General features: G+C 42.4%; 1 protein-coding gene across 1 annotated transcript; it reads right to left on the reverse strand.

Moving 5' to 3' along the window:
* Positions 1–101: 101 nt before the first annotated feature.
* On the reverse strand, positions 102–13,674 carry LOC142568097 (uncharacterized). Its single transcript, XM_075678186.1, has 5 exons — positions 13,392–13,674; positions 10,951–11,048; positions 10,584–10,763; positions 1,022–1,106; positions 102–170 (listed from the first exon to the last, which is right to left on the reverse strand). Exons 1-5 carry the CDS (start codon positions 13,533–13,535, stop codon positions 102–104), a joined length of 576 nt encoding a protein of 191 aa, XP_075534301.1. The 5' UTR covers positions 13,536–13,674.
* Between the last annotated feature and the right edge of the window lie 11,868 nt (positions 13,675–25,542).

The following is a 25,542-nucleotide window of genomic DNA, read 5'->3' on the forward strand; positions in this document are numbered from 1 at the left end:
CTCACGCAAATTCACTTAATGAGTGAAACACTGCTTGCAGATATCCTGGCTATGCGAGAATATGAAAATTGAGTGGCGACTGCTTATATGAACCATGAAGGTTATGATAGAAGAATGAATGCAATGGTGTGCTTAAGCTTATTGTCAACAGGTGGCTTGCCAGGGTGTGCCTGCATATATGCACAATAATTTAAGCCATTACATGAAAACTTGTTTTATATTAAATGGGACAGGAAAGAATGTGCAAATTATCAGAATGTACAATCATTTAATGACACATGTTTACTGCATCAACACATGCTTATGCTGTGGTAAAAGATGTTACTTATAATTTGTATTCCTCAGAAAATTTCTACATAAGCTTAGAAGACCACAGCTGTGAATTTCCGTACCAGAAGGGAATGACTCGGTAATCACATGTTAGGAAAGTCTCCATATAACGCTGAGAACTGTGGTGTCCTCCACACTGCTGCAGCAGGACAACACGTCGGTCTTCAACCAAATATGCATGCTTTTCATGGCTGAGAACTCCCAATCCCTTGCCAACAAGTGGGTTGTCAATGTAGTTATCCACCATAAGTTTTCATTTTCCTGAATGTTTCTGTGGTGTAGACATGACTACTGAATGGCACTGTTTAATGTGCCAAGACATTTAGGTGTGGTGTAGTGGGAAGGGGGGGAGCATTGGACTGATTTTGACCACAAGGAGTTCTTTAATGTGCAGCCAATGGCCACTAAACCAGTGTTTTTACATCCCCGTTCCAACGAAGTGAAACTGGGGGGGGGGCAGCATTTCGCCATAGAATGTTGCATCGATCACACGTATGCAACTGCCTTTGCTGATTTAGACTAGCTAATTGAACAGGTAGTGCCATGTTCAATTCTACGAATTCTACAGACCTATCTTTTCATTTCCATTCAAATGTCATAACAGATTTTGCTTCACTGTTGGTCCTTTAAAGTAGGTATTCATTAGGCAGGCTTTACAGTACAAATTAGTTCCCAATAATATGTCACTCACATAGCCGGTCCCCGTGGCATCAGCCAGGTTGGGGAATTTGGTAGTCAGTGCCCGTGCTGCCTCGGTATATAACCTCCCTGGGTACCTGGTAGAAATCATACATTACAAAAACAATAATGCAAGGCACTTTCTAGCAGACCCAAACTTTATCTATTGAGAGTTTGGCAGGAAAGAATAAGAGAGCAAAGGCAGCAATAATTCGCAAACACATGAAATTATGACAGACTTGGACCTTTCCCAGTACACCAAAACTGTCTTAAAGAGCTTTCAGATCAAATGCTAAATGTAAACACACACTACATTAGGCTCCTTTTAACATGTTCACTGCAGCAGCACTTACTGAACTCTTGATTTCTGTGCATCATGACTAGAAACCAATGTTTAGCATTAAAGAAAAATGCTCCTTTAGGCACCTAGAACAGGCACTAAAGCTGTCATTTTAAGCGTATATATGCACCAAGCACCACCTTATCAGAATGTATAGTAGCAAATAAGCGCATTTGCAGGGCAATTGAGGATAAATTCTTTTATTAAGAAACAGCTCACTAAATCCCTGTTTAGTGAAATTCACTTCACTCTCTCGACAAAACAAATTTAGCTAAGTTGCGTAGGATAAAAGATTTATCTGAAAGTTACTGTGCCTAAGACACCACGAGAAAAGTTGTGAAAGTGTTGACAAACATGATCTCAAGGTTATTGGGTTTCCGTGCCTTTTTTCACTGAGTATTGGTTTGTGTAAAGAAAGGAAATGCTCAACAACCACCAAAGTTAGGGGCACATATTTGTGTACTGTATTCACTCGCATAATGATCACACTTTTGTGTAAAAAGAATTCACGCAAATTCAGGGGTGCGATCATTAGCGAGTTAAGTTTTCTGCGAAAATTTTTTCATGCCACATTTGCTGTGGGATCACAACAGGTCAACAAACAGCCGGCTGCCGCTGTAACAGTGTGGGACACCAACAAAAAATGGCAGCTGGCAAAGCAAGCCTAACACGATTTTTTCCTTCTTGCGAGTACATTTCGCGCATTGAAACTGTTTCTTCCGCATCAGTAATGAATAATATCATTAATATTGGCAACTTTGTGGCAATAGCATAGCCATGTCCCATTTGAGGGGACAGAAACAGATGGGCCTGCTTAGCTGCCAGTGACATAGAAACACATGGCAGGCATGCTGCAAAAACTGCAGCATTTGTCTTCCCTACTATCCTAATACAGCATGTTTCCGTCAAGGGTGGGCAAATATCTTAGCTGTGTTAGAAGCGTGAGCATATGAATAGGGTACACCTTTAACGTATCAGTGTAAACATGGCTACTATTGTTGCCGCTTGCGATTTGTTGCATGCCCACGAAGTGCAGATGAGAGGAATCAAACGGTGCCTTTTGTTGTTCACCACAACCATTACAAAGCCTACAAATAATAAAGCCAAGGCAAGTTTGGCGGTAGCATTTTTTTTTCGTGGAAGGGCGGAAAGTGATGAAATGGGGCATCTGCTCAAGAAGCTGTTTTGCGCGTGCAGACCACATGGTATGTCTTGAAGAGTCGTTCGCGTAGCATTCGACAGATGGTAAGCACGATCATAATTAGTAGCTAGACTTGGCACACAACATATCACTGCGGCAAGTTCGGGGTGTGATCATTACGCGGGAAAAAACAAAAATATGATGATGATGATATGTGGTGTTTTGTGGCGCAAGGGCCAGGTTTGGCGAAAGAGCGCCATGACACGTGGTAATGTTGAAGATGTATTATGGAAGATGTGACTTGGCTGTAAAGTGGCCTAAAAATATTCGCTGTAAAGTGCGTAAAATCTACGTGCTATAAAATTATGGCGATGACTTATGACGAATACTATGAAGATTAAAATCCATCGTAGAAGAATGATGCAAATTATAAAATATATAAGATCGTAAAATTACTTGGAGCACTGCTGCCTCGACAGAGCCCTTGAAGAAAAAAAACAAAAATATGATTTTGACAACAAAATTAAGGGGTGCAATCATTATGCAAGTAGATACAGTACTGGAATCTCTGATGATCCAATGCTCTATGGCATTCTGGAATGTTCACGGGTCAGAACCTTCCATAGTTCTTTCAGTACCAAAAAGCCAGGCTTTTTTGTTCGAGGCAGATTTAACTTTCAAACTAAGTGTATCAGCAACAGGTCCATTGGAGATGGTGGCAAACCTTTCTTGGAAATCATAAATGAGCCCCACATTCCAGGTCAACATTGCACCCAAGCATACAAGTTTCTCAATGATATCAGCTAAATATGTGAAGTGAGCACTAAGTCACCTTTAAGTGTATCATAGTGTATAATGGAGTTTGAGCCCTTCCCACAACGATGTTCTCGTTGCTACAAAGCTATTAATAAGGGATTTTACGCTGGCAAAGTATATGTAGTCATATCGGTTGCCTTCAGCCAAGTTCTCTAGTGGGTGATAACATCACAAACAAAGTAAGGCTAGGACAGAAAGTAAGAAGGATCTGTAGGCTCTGAAAATCCAATGCATTGAAAGAAGCATTTAAAGGCACAATAAAGGTGCCACTAATGTTTCTAGACCCATAGTTGGTGCTTATATGTTAGATAATATAAAGATGTGAGGAAAAAATAGGCATTTTCCCTAAAGTTCTGGTTTCTAATCATGACCCACGGTGTGTCAACAGGGAGCTGTGCTCGTTTGAAACTTCCTCAAAGTGCAGAGAGGGAACCATGGCACTTCAGTTATTTCAAATACTGTTGGAATGATGTTTCTGTAGTGTGTTGACACACGGTGGACAGATTAAGTGTTTCTTTTTCTTTTTAAGTTTCAGTGCCTAGGGCATTTCTGAATGCCTGCCCAATGAAAGGGCACCATCCTCATAAGCAACAACTGACCGATTACAGAAATATTTCTGCGCTTGCGCCAAACCGGCACGGCATGTGTTCCGTTTGCGGTGGTTATCGTAATTAGACTTGGTTGGAAAGCAACGAGACTGCTTCGGGCGGTATTGCTATGAAACAGGTGGAAGTTGCGCTTTTTTTTCCCTTTCTTTTTTTGAGTATGCCAGTTCATTGTGTCACCTTTGGGTGCAAGAACTACTACTATAAAAATGCAAACGTGAGCTTCTTCCGATTTCCACCAGCAAAAATGTATTAAAAGAGGGCTCTGTGGATATCTGCAGCGAGGCATGCAAACCCGGACGGGTCATTGTGGCAGCCAGCAGAGCATTCTCGAATCTGTGGGGTGCGTTTCACAAGCAAGTTTTGTTTATGAAAAACCTCTGTCGTAACCTTCCTCTGTCAAACGTACACCTGCCATCGAAGCTGATAAATAATCCGGACTATGTGCCGACAGTGCTCACATAGAGCAACACTCTGGGTGAGGCTGCTGTACAGCGACACAACTGCTGCGTGAAAAGGCAAAGGGACTGCAACTCTTCACAACTGCTGCGTGAAAAGGCAAAGGGACTGCAACTCTTAAGAGACGAATGTGCTGTGAAGAAAATTATTATTGCTGCCCCGAGGGTCACAATATTACGTCACTATGCATAGGGACTGCGAAAGGAGTGTAGGATCCTGTCATTGTGTTTATTTGAGTTGCTCAGCTTTGAATCTTTGTAGGGCTGTCACTAGTTTGGCTGCCTTTTTACCGTAGATGCTTGCATAAGGTCTACAACATGTTGTCGTGCCGACGTGAATGTGGTTCGTGGTCACGTCGGCTAGCTTGTTATCCGCCACTCACATTCTGCGTGCTTTAACGCATGTACCATCGCTGGGCGTGTTTTGTACGTTTCCTTGGTATGCACACTAACAGGACAGCGCGAGCCGAACCCCCACCCTCTTTTCCCTTTTTCCCGCTCTTTTTATTTGTGCATGCACTGCTACTTTGAGTTGAATGCAGCTACACTGCTGTTATTTTCTCATGTAAACGCAGCACGCAAGTTATTTCATGGAGCTGACGTACTAAATTAAGCAGTTAACTGTATTTGCTTGTAATAGAAACATATCATTACACTGCTGTGCAACAATGTGGCCCACTAGCATTTCCACTTACTGTAAAGTTATCGTGACCTGAAACTTCAGGCAGCAAAGATGTGTTATTTTAATAGAGTAGTCAATGATCTGTGTATACAGAATTTTTGACGTTACTTTCACAATTCCTAAAGGTATGTAAACATTGTTGCTTGGCTATATATAACATATTGTGTTATGTATAAACTGAACAGGAGCTGCCAATAAAGGTTCCGGCCATATACCACGCCGACACCACGTACACGCTGCCCATCTTCATGGATGGCTAGCACATAGCTCGTACCAGTCAGTCCACCTTCTGAATATGCTATGGGGAAGCTTATAATTTGATTTGCCCAGTAGCCTTCATCATGTAGCGCCCAGCCTCGATGCACCTGACGAACAGTCGAAGCCTAAGTGTGAAGGGCAGATTACATGGGAAGTGGGAAACCGGCAATCAACCATTGATTACTGTCTGATGACAAGGAATTTATGATAAGTTAAGAGAAATGGTCACTGATGAGGAAGGGTACAGCAGCATGTGACCATAAACGCATCATGTTGAGAATGGGATATGTAGTTGGGAAAGAGGGCAAGAAGTGCCAAATGGCCAGTCCCAATTTGAACGCTGAACAAATAACAAATATAGTCACTAGAATCGAGGAAGACCTTGGCAAATGGCCAAGTAAGGAGAGGGAATATAGTGAGCTTCTAACCCCCGAATGCAGAGATCCAAGTTGAATCGTGATTGTAATAATATTTGGGGTTTTAGTGCCAAAACCACTTTCTGATTATGAGGCACGCCGTAGTGGAGGACTCCGGAAATTTTGACCACCTGGGGTTCTTTAACGTGCACCTAAATCTAAGCACACGGGTGTTTTCGCATTTCGCCCCCATCGAAATGTGGCCGCTGTGGCCGGGATTCGATCCCGCGACCTCGTGCTCAGCAGCCCAACACCATAGCCACTGAGCAACCACGGCGGGTCCGTGCTTGTACTTGATGAAGTCGGCTCGAAGCAAGAAGCAGACTTCAAAACACCCAAGCCTGCTTTCGCGTTTCATAGACGCTCAAGCTGACTTGCTTCGTGAAGACTGTGCTTCAATGCAAAAGCTGGTTGCTTGTCCGTGTTCGAGGTTAATAATAAATTTATTAGCGTAAGGCACGTTGTACAGCAAAAAAGTATGTATCTTTCCAAATTTCTAGCAGGGCATAAGTGCTGAAGTATAGTTTGGGTAAATTTGTTCTATCTGGCGACTTCTGCCGCTGCAATGAGCAGTGTTGCTTGGGGAAAGCGCCCACTACCGGCGGGTTTAAGTTGTCTTCAATTCGGTATTTTGGCGCGCTTTTTGAGTTGCAGGTTTCACAATTTCTTCAAGCCGGTGCTCGACTTTTACATGACAGTGTATTTGAGTGAAAATAAATTTATAGTAACATTTATTGCGGTTTTACCTTCTTTTTAACTTAAAGGTCTTGTTGCGCGTTTGTATAACTGACCGTAGAGAAGCGAACGAAATGGTTGGTTCATATGGTGGTCTTTCAATGGCTTCTGTTCTCGATTGCCGCAAGCTGTTCACGCGCCGTCTGGGCCGGCAACCGGATGCAAGAGGCTGAGACGAGGCATACGGTCGGTTTCTGAAGGAGCTCGCGTGTCCCTTTTTTGCCTATAGGTATTCCAGCAGGAAGGTGACAGCCCTTGTTCTGGTCGGGCTACGCGACCCTTTCAAGAAAAGGCCAACCCATCTGAACACGCTAGGCCGGAGTCATGAACAATAAAAAAACTGCAACATGTGCTGCGAACGAGGAGTACCGAGCGCCGTAGAGTCCCCTGTCTGGACCCATATGGGTGACAACACCCGATAAAAACAAAATAAATCAATAAATAAAATGACACATGCAAACAATTTGTCTACTTCACATGGAATCTTTGTCGAGAACAACGAGAGGGAGAGTGTGGCACAGTCATAGACATCGCAAATTGGCAGTGCGTGTCGTCTGTTAGAAAAACAAGTTGTGGGCCACGCGCGACGCATTTGCTACGAAACTGCTGTCCTGTCAACAGGCTTTGACGCTGAAGTGTCACACTCACGTACGCTCTCCTCCCAAGAGAATGCAACGCAAGACGGCGCCCGTAAAACATCAGAACCATCAGCAACTGCAGCATGGGAGGCACACAGGCTGTCCTCTGTTGTCCCCGCTTTCCCAGATAAACATAGCGAGAAGCTGTCGGACGGCGTTGTTCATGGATCTGTAGCAACCGAGAAATAGTGCGTCGTCGCACAGCTCCATTGGATTCCCTCGGGTCACGTAGGGCGGGTCGCAGAATTTTCGGCAAGGAATGCGCCTCTGAAAATCCTGTATCCATGGCGTGGCAAGCAAACTCGAAAGCAGCTAACCTCCGCACGACGTCCCTTCGGGAGGCTGCCATGTTGGAATAACGTACGAAGTCAGTTTCAAGCTAGCCCGGGAGCTGACTTGAATCTTGAACGAACTTCGACCCAGCCAAGTCGTTCGCAAGTCGTCCGCAATGTCAAGCACGATTTAAGACGGGCGGCGAAGCTGTCTTGAAACTGCCAGAAGTCAAGTTCGAGCCAAGTTAGATCTCTGCATTTGGGGGTAAGTGTAATAATGACAGAAATATGGAAAAAAAAACACATTCGTTGGAAAGGAAAAAAAACGAAAAGCTGGTGGAACAGGAAGATACGAGAAGCGATCGCCGAACGACAGAAAGCATCCCGAGAGCACAGGTAGGCAAAGAAGGCGCAGTTGCCGCAGGATGAAGTAGCCAGTAAATAAGAAATATACCGGGAGAAAAAATCTGTGGTTCGAATACTGGTGCAAGCAAAGATAAAAGGTTAAAAAAATTCATTAAATTATGGGGTTTTTATGTGCCAAAAAAACTTTCTGCTTATGAGGCACGCAGTTTCGACCACCTGGGATTCTTTAACGTGCGCCTAAATCTAATTATACGGGTGTTATCACATTTTGCCCCCACCGAAATGCGGCCACCGTGGCCGGGATTCAATCCTGCTACCTCATGCTAAGCAGCTCAACACCATCGCCACTGAGCAACCACGGCGGGTAAAGATAAAAGCTGAAAGTGAACGCTGCTTGAACGCGTGAACGCCGAAAATGTTCTGCAAAGACCTGTGCAGCGGTTGCATTGCGATTCCGGACACCGTCTCATTTGACAGTTTCACAGGTGACGACACTGCTGTACTGACATGCGCAGCACTCGGCGATGGCAAGATCATTCGTCAGGTTTCTGCTGCACCGCCGGATGATGACTCAGAGTCGGAAGATGACGCACCATTGCTACACTGCCGTCACATGCGGAGCGTGTACAAGCAGTGACCGTGCTTTCAGCCGTACGACCCTCTCCGAGATTCAGGCTTATCTAATTGCGCTTAAACAGAACAGCGTGCAACGGCGCATTCCCAATTTATTCAAGCCTACTGCCGAGCCCGAATAAGTGCGTGGAAATAAAGCATTTCTTTCTTTTTATTTTCTTAATGTGCTTTTTTGGACACCTGTTTATTCGGACATTTCCACAGTCCCCGTGAAGTTCGAATAAACGGTCGGCAACTGTACATCAGTAATATACAGGGCTAGTAATGCATGCAATCAAATTAAAGCTGCAAGCATGGGCAGAGAATAATGACATTTTGGGAGAACATCAGAATGGCTTCAGAGTAGGTAGGCGTTTGGATGATAACTTATTTGTTCTTACCTGGTGTATTGAAATATCAAGAGTAGAAAGCAGACTGTTATATGTGGCCTTTTTAGACATTACATGAGTGAATGACAATGTAGGCCGCAACATTTTGTGGGATATTCTGGAAGGGAAACTTAGGCGGCGATTGTCTACAGCTTTTGAGAGAGATTTACCTCGCAAATACAGTTTGCATTGAACGGGAAGGGATGAGGAGCGAGGAGAAAGTTGATATCAACAAGGGACTGAGGCAGGGGTGCCCTTTATCTCCACTGTTATTTATGATGTACATGGTGAGGATGGAGTGCTAGAAGGAAGTAATATCAGGCTTGATCTCTCATATAAGCAGGCAGGTGCCGCAGTAGAGCAGCAGCTTCCAGGTATATTTTATGCGGACGACACTGTGTTGCTAGCCAACAAGCGAAGCGATCTGCAACGTCAGGCTAATATCTGTGGACAGGAAGGCAAGAATTTAGGTGTGAAATTTAGTGTTAGAAAATGGGGTGTTCTGGTATTCAATGAAAACAGTGAACAGACAGTGGCAATACAGGGCCAGTAAATACCTTGGGTAAGAATATAAATACCCTGGTATACGGATAAATGAAGGCAATAGTTATATGGAAACACAGGGAAGAACAATAGCAGTAAAGGGGAAGAGAAATGCAGTTGTAATGAAGCACAGAGCGCTATGGGGATACAATAGGTACGAGGTCCTCCAAGGTATGTGGAAATGTGTAGTGGTTCCAGGACTTGCTTTTGAAATGTGGTTGTTTGCTTGAAATCAGGGGTAAAATCAGGACTAGATGGGAACCAAAGGTCAGTGGGACACCTCGCATTGGGCGCTCACGGGAAGACCACAAATGAAGCTGTGTAGGGTGATATGGGCTGGACTGGTTTTGAAGTGAGGGAAGCTCGCAGTAAAATTGATTTTGAAGAACGACTGAGGAATATGGAAAAAAGTAAATTGGGTTGCTAGAGTGCTCAGATAATTGTACAGCGAAAACATTGACTCACAAAGCAGCAAAAGAACTAGGAAGCTTACCAGCAAGTGTGTAGCCTGTAGGGTGGGCGACACAACAACAAAGGATGTCAAGCGGAAGGTCAGAGGCTGAAATAATCTCATGAATGGCGGCAATGGAAAAGAAACCTGCCATGAGTAACTACTTAAGAGGAAAAAATGAAATAAGGAAAGAAACAATTTATGGTAACTCAAAGGGAAGCTCATTACTTTTCGAAGCGAGATCTGGATGCCTTAGAACACGCTTATAAAGCGATATAAGAAGGAAGAAGCATGTGCTTGCCGCAGGAAAGCTAGCGAAACAATAGAGCATGTTTTATTAGAATGTGAAGACATCTATTTAGGCACCACTGGCCTCCTTGAAGCCCTTGGGTTCAGCGAGAGCAGGGGAAAAGTAAACATGTCCGCAAAAGGGATTAGTAAGAGGTGATTGGAGATTGGTGGAAGTAGGGAAACTACATAAAATAGAGACGTAGAAAAGCAAAGTTCACAATAGGGGGTCAGAAAATTTGGTTGTGGGAGTTAGTGTTTTTTTTTTCTTGTTCTCTCTTTTAAACTAGGTAGGACATTAGGCAGTATAATAGCAAGAGCTTGGTGGTGCAAGCCACCGCCCTGTTCCAAAGGGGATGCTCATAACATCCGTCCATCCATGGTCAACTATTCCTTTCCATTGATTGCTAGGGAATATATTACTTGTACACTGTAGGAAAGCCTTACACTGCTACATGGGGAATAAGTGCCATGACCCAAGCTGCAGTGAACATGCTAACATGAAAGGAACTTTCAGGACACCTCAAAAATGCTTTTCAAGGATGTATCTTTAGATGCAACTCACATATCATATAAGTAGAGGTCATGGTGCAGCCACTGTAGAATCCTCTGGCGACCTGCAAAGTGCTTCCCAGCCTGGTGCCTTTGTGCCATCATCAGGATGTCTGGTGGTATAGCTGGAAGGCAGTACACACTGCCTCGTGCTGGCTGCATCGATTGTGGTTCTTGTAGGACATCTGCTATTCTATGATGGCAATAAAGAAAAGATATTTTGTGATGCTGACTCATCTGTTTCAGTAGCAACTACCAATTGAGAAAGAGGCTTCTAAATTGAGAAGCCTCTTTTATTAGGAAACTTTCACCGCTGGATTTTTCAATGCAGTGTTACAAGACGCCTGTAAATGAACTAATAAATATGAAAAACCACTCACCGGACCTGGCTGGTCTCTCTAACTTTTATTTTTGATTTATTTTCAATCGCGTCTTCCTCCGCGACGTCCACATAGACTCGAAAGTCCTCGTCAAAACGCTACAAAAATAAGAATGCCACAACTAAGAAAAGAACTACTTTACACAGAGCTTCACATTTTGCAAGTCCAGTTAGCCAACATGAATATTCGCTGCCTTCTGATGCCAACGGCGTCTATTTCTATATCTCGAACTAGCGCAATAGCAAGTAATAAGTGAGACGTTTTACTACAGTTAAAGTTAACACACTAACAACGCGATCTGACCAATCCTAGTAGCGCAGGCTGCTCCTACACGCGTAGCCGAGCTAGAGGCCCAAAACTACTGGAATTAACACTTGGCGTAGCCCCGAAGCAGGCTTCTCTGCACAAAGGAAATTCCTTCCGCGGATGCTATGACGAGAACTGAGGCTGAAATTTGGTGCAACAATGATTGCCAACGAGGTTTGAAAGCAAACTAGTTGCAACATTATGTAAAAGTTAGCGCTGCCGGGTTTTAATGTGAAACGCACAAGAACAAGGCACTAGGACGAACAAAACTCAATGAAAAATCAAATCAAATCAAATCAAACATGTTTATTTTGCAGGAAGAATACAAAATTTCCCTGCGGGAGGCAAAGACTAAAGGCGAGAAAGCCTGACGAGGTCTTGGCCCCCTGATGAACAAGACAGTCTACAACAGTTGACACGACTCAATATACGATTCATTAAGTACAATGCGTCTGCATCTCTACATCGGATCACATACGTATTTGTTTATACATGTATATGCAACACGCTCTACAATACTTTATACATTTACAAAAGATACATTGAAATGGAATCTAACAATTTTGTTCAATTAAATTCATCTCAGAATATACAAAACATAATTTGACTACACTTATGGATCGACTATGAGGTTAGTAGTCAGGAGGAATGATCTATAATTGCGCTTGAGCTTCTTGGCTTGTAATGTAAGGTCAATATTCGATTCATGGAGGTTTAATAATTGCACTGCTTTATATTCAATGGTCTGTTTGCCATAGTTCGTGCGTACTTTTTTAGTTTTTCGGCTAGAGCTTCTGAACCCATATTTCGTGGATACAGTTCTTGGGAAGGCATCCTGTAATTTGTGTTTATGTATGTGTTGCATCAATTTTAGATTATATACTTTTTTTGCAGATAGGATTTCATGTTTGAGAAAAAGTGGTTCAGTGGCCATGTCCTTGGCATGACCTTTATATTTTTCCAGAATACGAAGCACGCGCTTCTGCAGGATTATTAACCTATCATAATTTGTTTTAGTTGTTCCCCACACCAACATACCGTATAGTAGTTTCGAGTAAAATAACGTATAGTAGAGTGATTTAGTTAACCACGAAGGTAGAAGGGAAGCAATTTTACTGAGACATCCTACAGAGCGAGCCAGATCAGTTAAGAGATGTTGCACGTGTGGTGTCCATGATAGGTGTTCATGGAACCAGACTCCTAGGAATTTCTGTGTGTTTACTTGTTTGATGCGTTGGTCATTATAATAAATTATTACATTGTCGCGGATGTGCTTGTTAATAGGCCTGAACATAACAAATTTAGTTTTTTGTGTGTTTAGCTTTAGTTTATTTTTTGTTAGCCAACCTGAAAGTTTAGCGAGGTATAGATTTGCTGAAGCTTCTATTTCATGAATAGTAGATCCTGTGAAGAACAGGCTAGTGTCGTCAGCAAACATTGTAATTTCCGGTGTATATTGAACATCCGTAATATCATTGATATATAGAAGGAAAAGCACGGGACCTAATATAGATCCCTGTGGAACTCCTTTTATTACGCTTAAGTATTCGGACTCTACATTTTCTATGCCAACAAATTGATATCTTGACGATAAATAGCTTTTAAATAAGTCTAGGACAACACCACGAATTCCCTAGCGGCTTAATTTCAGCAATAGGATATGATGGTCAACTGAATCGAAAGCTTTACGCAGATCAAGGAAGACACCCAAAGTAAACATCTTATTTTCAATATTTTCTATTATGTGGTTTTTTACACTTATTAGAGCCTCTTCCGTCGTTTTGTTTTTTCGAAAACCATGTTGATATGGCGATAATAGGCTGTGTTTGTCGAGATATTTCGTAAGACGGTTGTTTACGCATTTTTCATATATTTTCGAGAAGACTGGTAGCACGGATATCGGTCGATAATTTGTTAATTCAGAAGTAATGCCGCCTTTATGGATAGGAGTAACTTTCGCCACTTTAAGTTTTGTTGGGAAAGTTCCCTCCAGAAACGAAAAATTTATAAGATATGCTAATACCGGGCTGTAAACGCAGCTGTAAACGCGACATGACGATTTAGAAGGGAAACAAATACAAACGATTGTGCACCATGCATGTATTATTCACATAAGTTAACCAGTAAGCACTCACCGTTAAGACGAGGGCAGAGAAGCAAACTCCTTCGAACATATCCATTTCCTTCATCCGCTCCATCAATTGGCGACCCGTCCACGGCTCGTCGAAAGTGACGACGACATTTCTGTCACCGTAGGTTAAGAGACACTTGGATCCCATAGTTTATCTACAGCCAAGGACTGCGTACAAGCGTGGCGCCGTTGTCAAGTCGCAAGAATGCTTCGCACAAGCCTACCGCAGCACATGTGCTTTACACATGGCTCTACATATACACACGTGGATTGGGTGGAAGGATAGATGGCGGCTACACCATAGAGGCTACACCCTTTGAAACGGGCGGTGGCTGGCGCCACCTAGGCTTTTGCTCCCCCTCCTTTTTTTTTATCCCCTTCGCCTTAAACTAGTTTTCGCCCAGTTACAGCCACTGTAGCCCAGTCCGCGCAGCTACAGCGACATCGCGCCGCCAGACGGACCAAACAGACTAAATAATTGTTTTTTTTAACACTGTGGTACGTAAATAAAGAATACTGTAACTGAAACGATTTTTCTGCCATGATTTGCTTTTGAAAATCACTAACCAACCCCGTCGTGTTACAAAACGCGCTGTTAAATGACATGTTAGCGGCCCGTGCTTGTCCCAACGTTACTGGTCTAGTAACGTTGGCTTGTACGTTGTTTGTTTGTTTTGTTCACGAAGCCTACAGCGAAAGGTGCAGCTACTCAGCCATGCTTTAGCGGCGTTGCGGCGTGTTCGTATCTTCCGAGTGCCAGATGGTAATACTCGTATTGCTTGTGGATGTGTGTGAAGTCTCCGATTATCAAGAACTTGTTCACGCTCCTGACGGCTCTCGCCCGTTATTTGGATGAACAGCAAGGACACGTGGCTTTCCCGAGAGCAACGGAGCACGTTTCTAACGCACGGAAACGGTCTGGGGGTGTGTAAATACAACGATGAATGTGAAGTACTGCCCGAGGTGCCCGTTCTTCTCTTACCAGCTAACAAGAGTGATAGCGCACATAGGTTTAGTGCATAGTGGAGAGCCAAACTTCAGCATATTGTGCGGGATCGAAGGCTGCGCCAACACCTACAGAAACCTTTCCTCGTATAGGTCACACCTATATCGCCGCCACACAGCCGTGCTTGAAGACAATGGCAGCAATTGTCATCAGCGGTCCTTCGAGCTTCCAAGTGTTGGATGTGGCGCTGAACTGCCATCAAGCGAAGAGTTTCTTCAAGAAATGGACAGCGCTGACATGTCAGACAGTGACAGCGGTAATCCGCAGAAAGAAGCCTCCGCGAAAAATTTGCCAACACAGCAGAGGACAGCTCCAAATAACTTTGAGTGTTTTCTGCAACAAGCGAAATCTACCATATGGAATTTCTTCTTTTCCGTTACAGCACAACATAGCTTGCCGCATGTTGCAGCTGGGAAGATATTTACTGAATTGAAAGTAGTGTTTGAGCTTGTGCTGAAGGCATATGGCAAAGAGCTTGTGCACACAATGAAGGCAGTAGCAATGGGCCCTGAATTGCAGAGTCTTCTTGACTGTTCATTTCTGGCTGAACTGTTTGATGGAATTGACAGCAAATGGAAACAGGAAAAATATGTAATGCAGAATTTTCCATTTGTGCCAGCTGAAGAGCACTATGTAGGCAATGCTGCAAAGTATCATTACGTCCGATTGCCAAAGCTCCTGACTGTAATTTGTCAGCTCCCTGACGTTGCAGCTCATTTGACCACGCCAAATATTGAGAGACATGAACCCTCAGTGTACAAAGATTACACAGATGGCCTGGTGTACAGGGACCACCTGCGATCTGTCATTCCAGAGACCAGCACACACAGTATTATTCTTTTATTTTACACAGATGAGATAGAAGTGGTAAATCCCCTCGGAGCAAAACGAGGCAAGCACAAGCTCCTTGCTGTATACTGTGGCTTGTTGAACCTCCACGTCAAGTATAGATCCCAGCTTGACAATATCTATCTGGTCATGCTTGTGCGCTATGTGCATGTCAAGATTCATGGTCTAGGCACCATACTGCAGCCACTGTTGGATGATTTGAAGAAGATGCACAAGGAGGGCCTCACATTAAGTGTTGAAGGACATGACATAAATGCCAGAGTAGTTGTGTTTGCCTTTTGTGGAGACAATCTGTCGTTGAACCGCCTAGGTGGTTTCTCCTGCTGCTTCAGCAACGGACGAGTTTGTCGTTACTGCATGATATCGGCAAAGCACCTAGCAGAAAAGACCAGCGAAGTAATGTGTCAAGCACGCACATTGGGCAGGCATGAGTTGCACCTAGCAGCTGTTGCTGTAAACATAGCCAACAGACGGCTTTATGGTGTCAATGAGGCCTCTCCTCTACTTCAGCTTCCGTACTTTGATGTGACTCGGCAGTTACCTCCGGATATCATGCACGATATCTTGGAAGGTGGAGCAGAATGTGTCCTTCGACAAGTCTTAAAATCACTCTTATCTTGTAAATTCCTGTCTAAGCAAGATCTTGATGAAGTGTCGTCATTTGAGTATGGGCAAAATGACGCAAAAAACAAGCCTCCACCGATAAACACCTCATTTCTTAAAGCTAATTCTGTCTTGGCAGGAACTGCATCGAGCAAATGGTGTTTGTTGAGATTTTTCCCACTGATCTTTGGAGCAAGAGTCCCGGAAGGAAATGAAGATTGGGAGGTACTTTTGAAGTTTCGCGAGATCATTGATATCATCTTTGCCTCAGAAATCTCATCTTCACGCCTTCCATACTTGGATGTCCTTGTACAAAGCTTTTTGGTTGAGTTTGTAGAAAAGTATGGCCCTGAAGTGCTCATCCCCAAGCTGCATTACATCATGCACTATGCCAGGTTTGTGCGTGAGGTTGGCCCTCTGAAAAACTTCTGGTCAATGAGATTTGAGGCTAAGCACCAGAGCTTCAAGAGACAGGCAGCAACTGTCAAGAATTTTCGAAATTTGACGCATACTCTAGCCCAAAGGCACCAGATAAAACAGAGCTGCAAACTGCAGACATTTCGATTATACCAAGAACTCGAAACAGCAGGAAGCAGGCCTATTGAATGGAGCACACTCCCAACTTGTGCCAAAGCAGTTCTGCCAACGACAGTCCATGAAGTCAGAAGTGCAATGGTTGATCGACGCACTTACAAGGCTGGTAGTGTTCTAGTCATGAAAACGGAGGGTAGTCCAGAGTTTTATGAGATTGAGCGACTACTTGTGGCAAGAGGAGTGCTCTATACACTCACGAGAACACTGGTTGTGGAGTACTTTGACAGGCACAGGTACTGCTATTGTACCCAAAGATCAGGTGAACAGAAAATTCAAGAGGCTAGTGAGAGATACGAGCCATACCTGCTGGACGTCTATGGAAGTGGTGAACTGGTCCCCAAATGGGAAACTTGGTGACAAACTTGTGACTTCATTAATACTGCAACATTCTATTCACTTATGAGTAGAGTCCTCTTATGAGCAGAGATCTTATGAAGTTATGAGTAGAGATCCCATCTGCTTCCAATAAACTTAGTTGTAAGTGGTGCTCTTTTTTGTCCTGAACTTCTTTCCACCCTTGGTTATGTCTTAACATTGTGTAATAAGCAGGGTCCTTTATTTGTGGGTTTTATATTTCTTAAAAATCGGGGAATAAAATCGGGTGTTACGTTTAAAGAGCGTTCTCTGGGAGCAATCGACTTCTTTTTGTTTGACCGGCATGCATCTCGTCACAGGGAATGCACGAAACCTGATCCACTCATTTGTCTTTCATAGCAGACGTCATGGATCCAAAGTAAAGCAATCAACTTTCCTGTTTTTAATTTTGTTAGGCACACTTTTACGGCACAATCATTATGCTATGCAGATTAAAAAAAGTTGCAAGTTGAACAAAAAGAGATGCAGAAAACTTGTTACAGGTATCGGGCGCAGTAATGTTACTGCTTATAGTGAATTATATAATAATGTGTGTCTTGTACATTTGCATGATGATGATCGATAGTTCAAATACTAAATTATGGTGTTTTAACATCTTGAAACTGTCCAGTAGAATATGAGAGATGCCTTACGAGTAGGCTCCAAATTAGTTTTGACCTCCTGGCGTCGCCTAAACATGAATCTAAAGCACGAATCCACAAGTGTTTGCATGCCTCCTCCCCCAAAAAGGAAATATGGCTGCCGCAGTTGCAAGAGAACCCATGGCCTCTTGCTCACCAGCACTGTAATTGTAGACACGAATAATTCCACGTGCATTACTAAATTACCTGTCTACAATTCCGGAACTGCCAATATTACTATGAGAAGGGACTTCGCAAGCGAGAGAAGATTCGAAAAGGGAAGATGGATGCAGCCTTGAAGTTCTTGCACCAGTTCACCGTCAAGTCATAGATTTTGACAGTGCCTTCTTGGACCTAGTTGAGTTAAATGCTAATCGGTAGAACTGTATTACATTGTGTTATAAAGGAGCCAAAAATCGAGGATGGCTCGGTAAAAGTTCCTGAAGCTTGCAAAAACAATACTTTGAGATCCGTGACCTCACGCTGACATGCTGTCGCTAAGCTTTCAGCACAAAATTAACAAAAAATCAACTTTGACCTTCTTTTTCTCATTTAATAACTTTTGATAATTAACCAAGTAATCCACCATTGCTAAATCAGCAAAATCAGTTTTCAAATCCTGGCCATGTTGAATTTTCACAGCTCTTCCTGTAGGTGTTGAAAAGGTACAAATACAGATACTGTGGTGTTTCTTGTGGTATGAAAGGGCTGGTTAGTTTCTCCAGAAATTTCACTCAGTTTGATCACGAAACTATGTTGTGGAGAAACGTTCTAGATTGTTATCATTTATGTAAATAAAGTTATAATGAAGGGAAAATGAGACATCCACTCAAACGCAGCTAAGTGCTACAAAGGAAACCCATACAGGTCCCTCAAAAGAAAAGCTTCGCAGTTGTAGAAAAGAGCGTCCTGGTCCTGGACTCGAATCCGGGACCACCGCCTTTCTGGGGCAGCCGCTCTACCATCTGAGCTAACCAGGCGGCTAGCAGACGGCAGGCAAAGTTGAATTTATCAACAACTCGGAAGCAAAGGCAAGAGTTTGACGTAATAGTTAAGCGGAAACCCGCAAGGTGGAGAGAAGTAAATAATAAAGGGAAAATGAGACATCCACCCAAATGTAGCTAAGTGCTACAAGTGCTAAGTGCTGATGGGTTTCCGCAGAACTATTACGTAAACGAAGTTACTCGTATATCTGCCTTTGAACTTGTACTTGTGGAATGGATCAGTTGTGTGTTAATTGAAAGGAAAACCTCAGTGGCAAGTTTAGTAGTGTGTGGCTGGTGTCTGAATTACTAGGAAAAAGAATGAAGCAGGCAGAGACAAGCTATTTTTTATGCGACAGGATTCAAGTGTTGGGAGGAAGGGGGTCTGTTTCAGTTCAGTAATACTGACATGTCTGGAATACTGACAGGATATATATAAAACATGCTGCACACTTTTGTTTGTCTCCTATATCGAAACTGAGATAGGATTAAGGTGAATGCCATATGGATTATGCATATTCAAGCTACATTCAAACATACAGCAGATAAGCTAGTTGCAGTTCCTTGTTTCTATGAACACATTTTTTTACCTCTATATAGCATGTGGTTTTATGAAGCTTTCACTTACAGCATCCATTCAGTTGGGCAGTAAAGTCAAATTCACTGAAACGGATATAATCAATGCTGCATATTGCCATCTTTTTACTGAACACTGCAGTGAAAAAAACTCACACAATTTGCTCCTTTTGAAGATAAACAATGTACAGTGCTGCTCATAATTATGGTTACTAGAAAATAGCTCTGCTCATTGTTTGCTACTTTTATGCATGAATTTACCCACCACAGTAACTCTGTGGTCATGAAATTCTGCTGCTTAGTATGAGGCCATGCGATCAAATCTAAACAGCAGCTGCATTTCGATAAAGGTGTAATGCAAGAATGCTGACATGTTTATATTCAGGTGCACTAAGCATTAACGAACCACAGGTGATCATAATTATTCCACAGCCACGCACTTGGGGACCCCTTATGGACATAGTGCTTACTTTGGAGGCCAAACATTGTCACTTATCATTCTGCATGAATTCTCTAAAGCTAAAATCTCACTATGGTAAGTCTAATGTGCACACATACATAAAGTAAGGCATCCTGATGTGACCGAATTTTTTTAGTTAATTATGAATCATTTCAGAGTTGAATCGGTTAGGTGGGCCCACAGTACATTGTGCTAGGTTGAGTTTATGCGGTTATAATCAATGTTTGTAAAATGTTTCAGCAGCTTAACTTAGTTACAGTTACCGTATATCAGCTCTAGCTGGTTTAGGCTAGCTCAGCATAAGTGATGCCAGGTCTCACTAGCACTGGCTGATCTGTGGTTAAGCGACATTATATTGATTTATTCTGGGATTTACTTTTGTAAAATTGAGCTACGTTCATGCGCCTGGTAAAGCCAACTTAAGAAAGGTTGCCTAGGGCGGACTGGGATCAACTTATATAGGGTAGCTGAATCACCAGGCTTTGGCAAATCACTGTGAGTTGTGCTGCGTTAGGCCATGTTAAACTCGTTTGTGACACATGAGGCTCGCTTGCTTATTTGATGCAAGAGTATGTTGGGTCACCAAATGGATAATTTTCGGTAAAGCTGAGTGAATAATTGAAATGTCAAATAAATTGTTAAGGCAGACCCTAATTATGACCAATATTTCAGTGTACCATAAAAGAAGTATGCAGGGTTGAAGTACTATTACCAAAGATATTGACCTGTTCACAAGAGTGCAAGTCAGTTATATATCTGGTGTTCCTCACAAGTCATGCATATGGCTACATATACAGAGAGGCTTAATTATATATTCATGATAATAAAAGTAGCCACCATCTTTTATTACTGATATTGGTGTTTTTGCCATCATGAATGTATGCCTTATTATGTTTGAAACTGAGTCATGTGTTGACAAAAACTCACTGAAAAAGATAGCAAACTAAATTATTAGCCTTCCAATTCAGTCCATTATGAATGAATGCATCTTGTACCAGAATGTGCTCAAAATAAAGCCTAATCAGTCACAGAGATAGGAATACCAAACAAACAGTGCAATTTGGTATGTTATATCCAAATATATGTTGTAACCAGATGTGTTGTAATGAAGTTATACTACAAGCTGAATATTTCTGTGTTTGTAGGTATAGAATATCAGGGATGTATGCAATTATAGGATCAATGGAGTAGATGCTGATGAATGTTGCAAATATTTACCAGCTTCTTTAGGTACTCACTGGGCCTTTTCAATTTGTCATCTTGAAATGTTCAGGACCGTCCGAAACACTGCATATACGATGCTCATTGGCTAAAAACACCACCTCGGGCAGTCCAGGATTGTTGGGCATGTATAATGAAAGAGCACCATTGTCCCGCCAAGTCACTCAGAAGAACTTGGCGATTAGTGTAGCATTTGTCCTGATTATAAAAACATTTTTTGCTGCAGATGCCATCATATGTGCACAGGGAGTTCTTAGCGGACACAGTGCACTCATTTTGGCATAATAAATACAGGGACCAAACCAAAAGTTATTTTGAATTTTGCTGCTTGCTAATGTTTTACTCCTTTTCTGCGAAGTTGAGACTTTACCTAACTCAGTGGGCTTCTTCGATTATCCACCCCTGACAGTCCCAGACTATCCGAGGTGGTGCTTTCAGCCAATGAATGTGGCATATATGCAGTGTGTCGGACAGTCGAAGACTGTCAGGGACAGATAATTGTAGAAGCCCTCTGTGTCTGTGTGACCGGCACAGTATGTGCAAATTTGTAAAGCTAACCCAGAAAATACATTGACAGGGATAAAAAAGGTGGCAGGGTGGACACAAGACTTGCAACTCATCAGTTATGTGAAGGAAAATTACAAGCTTGCATGCCATCCCTACATCAGAAAACAGAAACCATTCTAACTTAATAAAAGTTTGTGTGCTACTCCTATAAACTTGTTGTGAAGTGCAATTATATCTGCTACCCTTTTGTTTTCAGAATAAGTTTTCAAGCAGTACATACATCAAAACAAGCTTTCTTGTTTCTCTGATTCATTATTGCCATTATAATAGTCATAAACCTCTTGACCTTTCACAATGCTCACTTACCATGTTGGCTAGATGCTGATGTGTTGTGTTTCTAATTGTACATATGTGAATGGTTGTTTACATTTTTTCGTATTATTTTATTTATTCTCTTGTTAAATGCAGCAGTTATTTGTTTTTATTTGATGGACAGGGCCCGTTCTTTCTTAGTATCCATAATACATTGTTTCATTATAGAAAATTTCACTTATACATGCCTACCTTTCAAGTGAACATATGCAGCAAGATTATCTGTGATCACAGGTGGCAAAGCTTTGTTTAGGCCCACCTAGAGACTAATGAGCATTGTATAATGAGCTTCTAGAAGTTCAACTGATGGTGTCCTTAAAATACTAACACTTATGAAATGTCTCTTCTTTAGCAGTGTTGTCAATTTTTCATAAAATTCCTACAGTCCCTCTTTAATGTCCCTATGCAAGCAAACATAAGCATTACCTCCAATGCATCGTTACATGAAAGAGACAGTACAAGAACTTCAGAATAAGGATGACACACTGCACTTTCATGAAATTGGTGAAAGGTCATTAAACAGAGGATTATAGCACCTGATGTGTATATATATTTATCATTTTCTGTTTGTGTTCTCTCTTGTTAGCTATAGCACAATGCAGTCTTGCTTTTACTTCGCTACGTTCACAGTTTATTTGGTTGGTAGTTCTACATAACAGGCCGGGGATTTATTCTTGTAGTATAAAATGTGCACGGAGCTCCTGTCTCTTTCCTATGCCCCTTGCATTGTTAAAATGCGGGCAGTTCTGTTCATTATGCCTTCATAAAGTAACCCTAAACAAGTTTTTGAACATACTTTCAATTTTACATTTCCCACATGACACCAAAGAAAGGAAGTACGTCTGCACTTGTCATCAAACTGTGTTAAACACTAAGGCACGTTAATCAAGGACAATGAAGCAAAACATACAATAGGTTAGTAGTTCTGAGCGCGGCACACATGTCTTAATTGATTACATTTTTTTATTCCTAGCATTAGAATGAACACACTTCCACAATTCTTGTAGTGCACATTTGTGTTATCCCTCATTTGATACTGTCATGTACTATATGTTGCAATTACTGAAGCACCCAGTGCAGCTTTATGGATTGACTGGCATCATGGTGGTTGTAGTATTTTGCATGGACACCCACTATATAATGTATTGGAGATCTGGTTTCAGATGGGCTTTCATTTTAGCAGGGGCTTGATGAGCAACATATGTGGTGTCCGCATGCTCCTGAGTCAATTCAGCAAGGGTAGCAGTGGTGACATGTAGGATTCTTGTGTTCTCATTGAGATATCTGCTTCCAGTGAGAGCACATTGTTCTGCAAAGCAACATTGAGCACAGAGATTTCGCTCTTAGATTGTATGGTTTAGCTGGAATCATAAATTAAACAACTGTGAAAAATAAATTTTATGAAAGGTAAAAGCTTTTAACATTAAAGATACATGGTTTAAAAAAGCATCTGCTACTGAAAGTTAGTGATTAAGATGTTCATGGAAAGGTTGTGTATTCAGTACTGTTCAATAAACATACCCACACACTTACATGGTGTAAACATTGCCAAAAATCTCTGCACTTAAGAATGCATTCTCCACAAGTCATAACTTTTCTTCAGTAGGTAGAAAAATATTCTTTTTCTACCTAACACAATGATGTAATCCATCCTTACATTAGTGATGGAAATACCTTTTGATGGGTTCACCCTTGCAGTAGACATCTGAGGCTTCATGATGGGATGTCAGAGTTTGTGAGCAAACATACTTCACCTCGTGTTTTGTCATGTACTGTACCAATTTTTGCTGCAGTGTCTCATGGCATACATACACAGTCTATGTTTATTATTTGCAGTGATATCCAGTCTAATTGAAATATATGAACAAATTGCTGCTTGAGCTGAACAGTGTGGTTCATGGGGACTCAGCAGGGAGGTCCCCTGCTCTGCACTCAGTGTAGTTGCAATGAGGCCTCTACTGCACAGCTAAGCCATCAAGTGATATAGTGTCAGCACAGATATTTTGTTTTCCACCAGTATCTCCTGCAGTCACTAATCATTGTTATGCAGGAAGAGAGGTGTTGGGGATCACGGATATGGATATGAAGCCTAAGCTTGCTTTAGAGTGCTTCAACATTAACAGTGAACCCGGTGGCCTACAGCCCATTTATGGCGCATTTATGAAATAAACAAGTCAGACTCTTTGGGTCATGCTTTGATCTAGATGGCCTCTGTATGGCTGGCTGGCTGCAAGCTAGCAAAAAGATGAAGCCATGGCCCGATATTATGCAACATTGACATGTCTGTTGACAACTCAAACCACTATATCCTTCATTCCCTCCAGTTCTCGTTCTTGATGTGCACTACCTACTTCACACCTGTGACTTGTTCAGATAGTTTCTGTGTTATCGGTGTAAAGGAATTTGCTGAGTAAATTAGTGCAACACAAAGACATATAAACTGGGTGAGTGCTTGTCTTGTCTGTGCTCTGGTCACTTGCGCTGTGACTTCACTTAATGCTTGTGCCGACCCCATTCGACGTTCCTCCTCAAATGGATACTTTTCTACCTCTTTTGGAAATGAACTATAGATTTTGTGGCTTGGCCAATTCTCGAACTGCCCAAACAAAAAGGCCTGCGCATATCCAACCTGGGCATTCAGGTCAGAGTGCTACATGTCAAGTTGAAGCAGGTGGTGTTGAACGCGCACAAGTCTCTCACTTGTAACTTCCTATCATATGCAGCCCCTTTGACTTTTTTCACAGAGCAGACTCCCTCATTATTGGCCCTTATGCAGAATCTCCTTCTCTATTCTATGTTAAGGTGGCTAATTCGCTGGTGCATCTCGAGCAGGTTTACACCTAATCGATGTACTTTTTTCTCCATTGATAACCTCGTCAATAGTTTAATTCATTGTCTGTCTGCAGATACCCCTGGTGAGATGTTTCTCTTTCTGACTAAGTTAGAAAGCAATAAACAACACTGCTAATGTTAAGAGAGAGAGGTGTGAATGAGCCAAAGGTGAACCTCCCTGCTCCACTAATATAGCGCTAAGAGAGCAGGATTCATGTACCGTTTTGTTTGGGGTTGCTGCTCCATTCACAGTAATATGTTTACTTGGACCACAATTTCTGGGGTTCAAGCTTTACTGGTCAATTTGTGGTGATGCTGAGAACGCTGCTCGCATCTTCATCCAGTGCTTCATTTGAAGCCCTTCTTAGATGTCTTGCAGACTTGTGCCTTCTGGATGGACATGACTGCACTACATCCTGCCATTTTCTCCCCCTGCTTGTTGAGTGCTCATGCCTGGTCTGGGTCATGAAATGTGTTGCTGCATTGATAAGTAGGATCCAGGGCCCTCATGTGGTGCCTACAAAAGCACAGAGGGAAATCTGGTTCTGTGAACAGTATGTGAATTTAGCAGCACTTCAGTAAGTAGAGGGTCTTTTGGTCTCCATAGTCATTCACTCTTGCACTTGTCATGTATTGGTGATCCAGGGTTCACACATGGCTAGCCATAATAATGACCTGCATGACTGCTTCTATGTTAAGTCTAACTGACCTGTTCATACCAAAATAAAGTGGCCTACAGAAGACCAGTACCCCTATCAGAAACACTTCCTAGACATACTGGGCCTCGGTGAGGGAAAACCATGTTAAGAGCAATGTATATCAGATGACAATGGCTGCTGTCTTCACTATTACTGTGTGAGCTCTTAGATGCAGTGCCTCAGGGGGTCATATTCTGCTAATTCTCATCTAGCAATAGCATGTCTATTGTTTAAGCATTGCGGCAGGCATGTTTTACACGAGACACATAAATCAGGAGGAAAATTCACCCAAAAACTGACTGCTCTAAAATAGAAAGAAATGACGATATCGCCATACTCCAAGGCAACTGTGTGTTAGGTTGCTTGGAGTGTGGCAATATCCAGCGAGGGCTGAACGAAGCCCCCCACTCGATATTTCATGGTCAACTATAACGAGCTGTCTCATCAATATAAATGCTC

This window comes from Dermacentor variabilis, unplaced genomic scaffold (genome assembly GCF_050947875.1).
Source record: "Dermacentor variabilis isolate Ectoservices unplaced genomic scaffold, ASM5094787v1 scaffold_16, whole genome shotgun sequence".
NCBI classification, from domain to species: domain Eukaryota; kingdom Metazoa; phylum Arthropoda; class Arachnida; order Ixodida; family Ixodidae; genus Dermacentor; species Dermacentor variabilis.

Bases quoted from the DNA above. Each gene is read 5' to 3' on its own strand.
- LOC142568097 (XM_075678186.1), bottom strand. From the start codon at position 13,535: ATGGGATCCAAGTGTCTCTTAACCTACGGTGACAGAAATGTCGTCGTC. The intron at 11,049-13,391 runs GTGAGTGCTTAC...TTATTTTTGTAG, and splicing joins TCTCTGCCCTCGTCTTAACG to CGTTTTGACGAGGACTTTCG. The intron at 10,764-10,950 runs GTGAGTGGTTTT...TTGCCATCATAG, and splicing joins AGAGAGACCAGCCAGGTCCG to AATAGCAGATGTCCTACAAG.